Source organism: Bison bison, unplaced genomic scaffold (assembly GCF_000754665.1).
Source record: "Bison bison bison isolate TAMUID 2011002044 unplaced genomic scaffold, Bison_UMD1.0 scf7180017864032, whole genome shotgun sequence".
Lineage (NCBI taxonomy): Eukaryota > Metazoa > Chordata > Mammalia > Artiodactyla > Bovidae > Bison > Bison bison.
In genome coordinates, this window is record NW_011494604.1 from 229966 (window position 1) to 239133 (window position 9168).

General features: G+C 41.5%; 1 protein-coding gene across 6 annotated transcripts in view; it reads left to right on the top strand.

Moving 5' to 3' along the window:
• The window catches only part of CD86 (CD86 molecule), a 68143-nt gene that overhangs the window by 45491 nt on the left and 13484 nt on the right, over nucleotides 1-9168 (top strand). For 4 of the 6 annotated variants that reach the window (XM_010834251.1, XM_010834247.1, XM_010834250.1 and 1 more), the window contains exons 3-4: nucleotides 5668-6024; nucleotides 7836-8141. In XM_010834251.1, coding sequence (XP_010832553.1) covers nucleotides 5668-6024; nucleotides 7836-8141 — 663 coding nt within the window. The remainder of the gene's footprint in view (nucleotides 1-5667; nucleotides 6025-7835; nucleotides 8142-9168) is intronic. The other 2 variants (XM_010834249.1, XM_010834248.1) reach the window with 1 other exon arrangement.

A 9168-nucleotide genomic window follows, 5' to 3' on the forward strand; every position in this document is an offset into this window, starting at 1 on the left:
AATTTTCAGCATTACTTTACTAGCGTGTGAGATGAGTGCAATTGTGTGGTAGTTTGAGCATTCTTTGGCATTGCCTTTCTTTGGGATTGAAATGAAAACTGACCTTTTCCAGTCCTGTGGCCACTGCTGAGTTTTCCAAATTTGCTGGCATATTGAGTGCAGCACTTTCACAGCATCATCTTTCAGGATTTGGAATAGCTCAACTGGAATTCTATCACCTCCACTAGCTTTGTTCGTAGTGATGCTTTCTAAGGCCCACTTGATTTCACATTCCAGTATGTCTGGCTCTAGGTCAGTGATCACACCATTGTGATTATCTGGGTCGTGAAGATATTTTTGTACAGTTCTGTGTATTCTTGCCATCTCTTCTTAATATCTTCTGCTTCTGTTAGGTCCATACCATTTCTGTCCTTTATCAAGCTCATGTTTGCATGAAATGTTCCTTTGGTATCTCTGATTTTCTTGAAGAGATCCCTAGTCTTTCCCATTCTGTTGTTTTCCTCTATTTCTTTGCATTGGTCACTGAAGAAGGCTTTCTTATCTCTTCTTGCTATTCTTTGGAACTCTGCATTCAGATGCTTATATCTTTCCTTTTCTCCTTTGCTTTTCACTTCTCTTCTTTTCACAGATATTTGTAAGGCCTCCCCAGACAGCCATTTTGCTTTTTTGCATTTCTTTTCTATGGGAATGGTCTTGATCCCTGTTTCCTGTTCAATGTCACGAACCTCATTCCATAGTTCATCAGGCACTCTATCTATCAGATCTAGACCCTTAAATCTATTTCTCACTTCCACTGTATAATCATAAGGGATATGATTTAGGTCATACCTGAATGGTCTAGTGGTTTTCCCTACTTTCTTCAATTTCAGTCTGAATTTGGCAATAAGGAGTTCATGGTCTGAGCCACAGTCAGCTCCTGGTCTTGTTTTTGCTGACTGTATAGAGCTTCTCCATCTTTGGCTGCAAAGAATATAATCAACCTGATTTCAGTGTTGACCATCTGGTGTTGTCCATGTATAGAGTCTTCTCTTGTGTTGTTGGAAGAGGGTATTATGACCAGTGCATTTTCATGGCAAAACTCTATTAGTCTTTGCCCTACTTCATTCCGTATTCCAAGGCCAAATTTGCCTGTTACTTCAGCTGTTTCTTGACTTCCTACTTTTGCATTCCAGTCCCCTATAATGAAAAGGACATCTTTTTGGGGTGTTAGTTCTAAAAGGTCTTGTAGGTCTTTTATTTAGTCTTTCAGAAAAGTTAACTCTAAGAGAAAGAGGAACTTCAGGCAGTAGCAGAGGGTACTGCTGAAATAACTGCTGGGAGGAAGGGAGAGGGTTTACCAAGTAGAGTGAGCAGCCCAGAGGCCAAGTTAAGTGAACTAGAGACACGTGATTTGTAATGTCACGAGTCTAATTAATTGAATAATTTTCTCCAGGAGTGTTCAAACATTCAGTCATAAGAACAGATATGTAGATCAAAAGTAGATTGCTCTTGGAATGAAATCTGCACAAAAGGGCAAGTTTGTGGAAGTTGCTTGCAAAGGAATGATCGAAAAAGTACACTATTGCTGTACTATCCAATATGATAGCCACTAACCACATGTGGCTATTTAAATTTAAATTATCTAAAATTAAGTAAGATGAAAATTAAGTATCTTAGTCATACTATTAAGAGACTGCTTTTGGAAAGCACTGCATTATAGGGTATAGACTGGATAGAGTTGAAGTCATGAGGAAGTTGAGGAACAGATGAAGGTAATCAAGAGCAAATCTTGGAAGATGGTATCTTGCAGACAGAGATTGGCACATTGAGGTTTAAGATTATAGGGACAGAGATGTTCTTAGCAATAAGATTTAGGATTATGTCACGGGAAAGGAGTTGCTGAAATAGCCTGTGGATAAAGATCTTTCAAGGGGCAAAGATCAAAGAACATTGAGGCATGGTTGCTGGTAAACTTATCCATGCCAAAGCCACCTTTGATATTTGATAGGAACAATTGATTAGAAAGACCTTGCATCTAATGCCAAAAATCTTCAGTGAGTAAGGAAGTAGTGACAAATGATTAGTAGCTAAAAGCAGTGAAAGAAGAGAACACCTCAAAGGGGGAAGAGTGTTACTAAAGGTCCCTGTAAAGTGTCATGAAACAAGTAGTGGCTGGGGGCAAAAGCACAACCTTATGGGAAACATTTGATGAAGAGGCTGAAGACATAAAAGAGTTTATGACAATGGAATGACACTGGTAGAGCTTTGAAGTAAGTTTAGTAAAAGAAGGGAAATTCATGAATACAGATAAGCATAGTAATATGAGGAAGAGATGACCTAGAAAACATAAGATATGCATTTGGGTAGTAGCTGGGGAAAACTGAAGTCCTGGCTGGGGTCAGAGACCTCACAAGTTTAGAAGACTATAGTTTCTGTGTGACAGCCAAACAGTATCTTGGTGACAATCCTCAGCTGATAAAGTGGACTTTATCAGCAATGTCTTCCTGATAGAGGCATTTTTGAAAGAAATGTCTCCAGCTGATTTGGGAGGTGTCTAGATGGATTCTTGAGTGACCATCTCCTAACATGTGCTATGTGCTAAGTCACTTGAATTATATCTGACTCTTTGCGACTCTATGGACTGTAGCCTGCCAGGCTCCTCTGTCTAGGGGATTTTTCAGGCAAGAAAACTGGAGCAGGTTGCCATTTCCTCCTCCAGGAGATCTTCCTGATCCAGGGATCCCTTATGTCTCCAGCACTGGCAGATGGGTGCTTTACCACTAGCATCACCTGGGAAGCCGGTTATAACTAGACCCAGACCATTTCTATGACTCAAGTGCCAGGGAAGAGAATCTCAATGTTTAACCTCCAGGGGAGCCCAGTGAGTACAGTATCTGGGTGGCCTTAAGTTTAGGGTCATAACAGGGAAGCCTGAAGCCACTTAGAGAGAGCAGACTTTGAGCTAAATCTTCCCTATATCGTCAGAGAAGTGATTAGTATGCATATCTCCGAGTTAAGTCATGGAAGCCAGTGGTTGGTGGGGAACTATAGAGTCTAAGTTGTGAAATACTTTCAGTTCCACTCAAAAGGGACTTCAGAGTGATTTCCACTCCAGGGTAAAGAGAGAAGGTTTGGGGAGGGATGGGTGGAAACAGATTTTTCCTATTTCATCATCACTCTTTTCCACTGGAGACAGAGATAGAAATACTCTACTGCGGCTTTTCAAACTGGAGGTCTATTTCAAATGCAGACTCAGAAGGTCTGGGGTAGGGCTAGAGATACTGCATTTACAGACCACACTTTCGGTTGTTAGATGAGAAGGGAGCGGTTGGATGGGTGGAAGAAAAATTCCTTCTTATCTTTGAGAGAGGGAGCCTGGGTCATGGACGCGTCCGTCAGTGGAGAGAGCAGGCAGGCAGGAGAAGAATTACTGTGAGGCTGTGTGGAGATGCAACCCTAAATCAGGAAGACAGAAGAAGCCAAAGGCAAAGTAATTTCCCAGCTAGAGGCACAACTGACTGCTGAGTAATAATATACCATGTCAGTTAACTGACAGAATTTTCAACTATGTATTTGGTTTCTCTACTAGGTCATCTGCTCTATATCATATGGCAAATGTGTGGTAAAACCAGCATGAGTTTTCCCAGAGATAGTTGCTAGAAGCTTTTACAGCAGGTGGCACCCTTAGATTATCATTCAGTTCAGTTCAGTTCAGTCGCTCAGTCGTGTCCGACTCTTTGCAACCCTATGAACCACAGCACGCCAGGCCTCCCTGTCCATAACCAACTCCTGGAGTCCACCCAAACCCATGTCCATCGAGTCAATGATGCCATCCAACCATCTCACCCTCTGTCATCCCCTTCTCCTCCTGCCCTCAATCTTTCCCAGCATCAGGGTCTTTTCCAATGAGTCAGCTCTTCGCATCAGGTGGCCAAAGTATTGGAGTTTCAGCCTCAACATCAGTCCTTGCAATTATCGTTCAAAGTTTAGCAAAGGAACAGCATTATCCCAGGAGTGCCTGGTAAGGTTACTGAATGCAGAAAGTCGTCTTTAAGTTCCCCTTTCACTGTTCCAAGTACCCGGGTAGATTTTCCCACCTTCTCCAATATGAGAATGCATGCTGTACAGAGACTGTACTTTATACTTTCAAAGGCTTCACAGTGTTCTAGTGAGTATAATGCAACAAGCAATGATTCGAACTTGTTCAGACTTTCACTGATGCCTGGAGTCCCTTCCCATAGAGTTCAAGACCCCCCCAACCCCCTCCTTGCTTATCCATTCTCACTGGGCTACTCTGCACACACTTCAGTTTTGCCAAGTGCATATCACTAATATTTCTCTTTTAGCAAGAAAAACCCATTTCCCTTAAGAAGAGAAACCCATTGATCATTTCAGTTTAAGTTCTCCTACCACCACCCAAGAACACCTCAAGTAACATCTCTCATCTCCCTCACCAACCTACCTCTCCTTTCCTCCTTAATGTCAACATCCCTTTACTGAAGTCTGGAATGACGAAGCTTAATTAGAACCATCCTAATTCCCTTCCCAAAGTGGCATCTAACTTCACGTTAACTGAGAAACAGCATTTCACCACCTAACCCTGTACTTCTCACTAACCACAACTTAATTTCTTGGCAAGTTTCAAGTAATTCTGTGATCCAGAATAAATTCTACAAAAACCCTATAATCCATTGCATTTAAGGAGTTATGTGGCCCAAATATAAACCCCAATATGCCCTCAGGAATGAAAGCCTTTCTCTGAACCCTCCCAGCACATTCTCTAGGGTTTGAAAAAGTTTCCAAAAGCAAATGCATGCATGCTGAGGAGAGCAAGTTTGTGGTACCTGGGGATTCCCCAATACTCCAAAAGTACATCCTCACCTTCCCACTTATGATTCATTTCCAGCATTTCATTCATGTACCTAAAATGGTCTTTGACCACCACATCCCAAAACAACCATTATATTTGCCCAGTTCTCCTTCTGATCTCTGAAAGAGCTTAGAGAGGTTACAGAATAGAGGCCTTGGTTGACAATTTGTGTCATTTCCAAACTGTTTTTCTCCTTGAAGGAGCTGGCTGTGGGAGAAGCAGTCATGAGGGAAGCTCTATAAAGGGAACTATTTGAATTTTAAAGATGTTATTCACTATGATACCCAGCTACAAGGCATAATGAAAGGAAGGATATCACATTTGTTACCATGGTCAGAAATCTTTTCTCCATAGCAGGCCAAGGAATTAGGGAATAGGAAAGGGAGGGGGAAACTTTCAGTCATGGTGAAGAAGTACTGGAGCCTATAACAGCTACAGTGGAAAGAATTAATATTCAGATTATAGGAAGGTAACCAATGGGTGAATGAGTTATATAATTCTGCTGGCTTTTCCTGTTCTGGCATTTAAATTCACAGAACCACAGTACTGGAAGAAACCTCAGAATGTTTAGTCCACTCATTCATTAAACATTTAAGAAAACTCCATAGGAGTTGCAGTTTGCACAAAGTCAACCAGTTAGCAGTAGAATGAGGACAAAAACCCCTTCCTTTCTCCACATACCAGTGTGTATGCACGGTTCCAGAGTTTAATATCTACTTCTTCAAGATCATTACTGAGAAGATAGTAACTGGGTATTGTATAAAGAGAAATGGAGTTTCTGGGATTTTTATTTTTCCCTCTTGTTTCTCTTTCCCCAGTTTCCACCGTTCCTTTTTCAGGTGCTGCTTCCTTGAAAAGTCATGCCTTCTTCAACGAGACTGGAGAACTGCCATGCCACTTTCCAAACACCCAAAACCTCAGCCTGGACGAACTGGTGATATTTTGGCAGGATCAGAATAAGTTGGTTCTCTATGAGCTATTCAAAGGCCAAGAGAAGCCCAATAATGTTAATCCCAAGTATATAGGCCGCACAAGCTTTGACCAGGACAGTTGGACCTTGAGACTCCACAACGTTCAAATCAAAGACACAGGCTCGTATCAATGTTTCATCCATCATAGAAGGTCCCAAGGATTGGTTTCCATCCACCAGATGAGTTCTGACCTGATAGTGCTGGGTATGTAGTCAATGGTGTGTTCAGATCCCAGGCCTTCTTAGATGAGACTGCAATAGGTAGGGAAAGGGGTACCTCAAGAGAGACGCAGAGGACAGCCAGTTCTGGGAAGCCCTCCTGAGGGGAATGCAGGGCTTGGGAGTAGGGAACTAAAAATCCTTTGTACTTTTTATGGTTTACTTCTGAAGCATCTGTAAGAATTTGCTTTAGGTACCAGCTAGAGCTAACTAAACCAAGGTAATGCAGCTAAGTGAAAACCATGGGTGATTTGGACATTATTAAGTTTATATGAACCATATAGGTCTCTAATCTCTTTTACATTCATTTTTTCTTTTAGTCCAAGATTTCTCACCCACTAAATCTTTGCCTGGAGCTCTTTGCCTGGAGTTTGCAAGGGTGACAGCTGGCTAATTGGAGATTTCCCTTCAGTCTCCTGGAGGTTGCTTACAACTTGCTTGTTGCCCAATCATGAGCCCAGAAGACAGGAGGGAAATAACCCAAGGCACACAATCCAAAAGCTGACAAACCAACTCCTCTATTTTTCCAGGCCTTGAAAAAACTAAATGTCACTACAGAATTTTTAAAATTAAAATACAGTAAAATTAATCATTTTTATCTTGGTGTACAGTTCTATTAATTTGAACTTAGGTACAGATATATGTAACCAGCAATACAAAGAAAGTGAAAGTGTTAGTCGTTCAGTCGTGTTCGACTCTTTGTGACCCCTTGGACTGTAGCCCACCTGACTCTTCTGTCCACGGGATTCTCTGGACAAGAATACTGGAGTGGGTTGCCATTTCCTTCTCCGGGGGATCTTCCTGACCCAGGGATCTAATCTGGGTCTCCTGCATTGCAGGCAGATTCTTTATCATCTGAGCCACCAGAGGTCAGTAACCAGCAATATAAACAGGATACAAATCATTTTCATCACCCTAAAAAAAAATTTCCCCATGCTATGCCCTTCTAATCATATGCTCTCTATACCCATAACCCCTGTTTTGCATCCTATAGACTTATCTTTTGTGACTATCACATAAATTAAGTCATACAGTATGTAATCTTTTAAAACCAGCTTCTTTTATTTAACATAATGCCTTTGAGAGTCATCCAAGTTGTCACATGTATCAAAAGTCTGTTCCTTGTTACTATGAATAGTAACATTTTTGTTTATCCATTCAACCCATAGAAAGACATTGGGTTGTTTTCATTTGGGGGCTATTATGAATAGAACAGCTATAAACATTCATGTACAAGTTTTTGTGTAAATCTCTATCTGGATAGATACCCAGGTGCAGAATTACTAGATCCAGAATAACTATTGTTAATGAGGTTTAAAGTGGGCAACACCTTGGCAATCTACCTTCTATTGCCACATCACATACAAGCAGAATGCTTAAGTAGTGGGTTGATAGAGCAAAACTTGTAAAGATAGCACACAAATCACTGAAATTATAGAAACAATACACTCAACTATGAGTTAGTATGTAGAACCTGCACAGTACCTAGTGATTAGAGAAGGAGAGTAAGGGATTTGGCTGGCAGAAGGGGCTAGCCCTCCTGTGGCTCAGAGAGCACCTCCTTGATTGGGGTAAGCAGGAAGCATGGTGGCCCCGAACTCCATTCCTGAAAATAAATGTGGAATCATTACATGGCTCTCACCATGGGCCAAGGCCCACAATTTACACACCCTAAGACTGCCAAGCATACTCCCAATGAGTTCCCAGAGTACCTAGTTATCTGCTATTCCATTCCAGATACATCAAATTGAAACTGATTTCTTTCTTTCTTTTTTTATATCTCTATTCTGCTTTCAGCTAACTTCAGTCAACCAGAAATAAGACTAATTGCTAACCAAACAGAAAAGTCTAACATCATCAATTTGACCTGCTCATCTATACAAGGTTACCCAGAACCTCAGAGGATGTATGTGAGTCTAAACACTACAAATTCAAGTAGCACCTATGATGCTGTCATGAAGAAATCTCAAAGTAATATCACAGAACTATACAATGTTTCTATCAGCGTGTCTTTTCCCATCCCTCCTGAAACAAATGTGACCATATTCTGTGCCCTGCAACTTGAGCCAACGAAGATAATTTTATCCCAACCTTACAATATAGGTAAGCTTGCTTCCCCAGACTGTTCTGTTTATCAAGTATAATACACAGATGGGTAAGGCAGATCATCCAATGTCCCCTGCTTGCCAGGAAGCCTCCAACTGGGCCATTTTAGGATACTGTAAGGAAGGACCTAGACAGACAGCTCCTGTTTCTACAGGGTCCAGGAGGCTATGAACCTATGGTGCACTTGAGAATGCATATTCTTAGCCCTGACACTGGCCTGGTGTTTTGGGTTGCCTTTATTCTCTCATTCATTAAAACACACACATGTGCATACATACATGTTATGAATACAGGACCATTCTAGACATTGTTGGTGGCAGAGGAGAAAACCAGAAAGTATAAAACATACTCTCTGCTCTCAGGGATCTTCTCATAGAACCAGAACCCCATGATGTACACACATGGTAAACTGGATTTAAAAAGACTGAATTGAAATCTAAATTATATCCTATGGAAATATACAACTAAATTTAAAAACAAGAGTGACTGACAATAAGATTTACAGGCATTCAGAGATAGGCAAGTTCCTTGAGGGTCATTGAAGGCTTCCTAAAGGAAATGGGATCTTATATTACCGTAACAGAAATAACTGGGCTGAATAAGTGTGGTAAAGAGATGACAGGTACTTGTGGTAGCTTCTGGAAATTCTGAAACAGCATCCAGACTTGGGTGGTTAGAGGGCCACAATCAATTAGTAGCACCTACCGTGGGCACAGGTAATGGTGGCCATCAGTACGCATGTGTCAAGGAAACACTAAGAAGCAGAAATGCTTGTGGCATATGGATGGTGTAGTATAGGACCAGTCTCACTGGAGGAAAGGGATGAAACTAAGCAGTGCCCACTAATAGGAGCCTGCTATCTTAAATTCCTGGCTTTGCCGCTCATTTGAGGCTCCGCTTCTGAGGAGTGGTAACTGAAAAATTCTTCTGAAATAAAGGCAATCTGCACCCACACTGCCTTCAACATTGCTTATTCCAGTCCCAACCCTCCCCCCACCCATCTGCCTTCTGCTTGCCCTGGCCC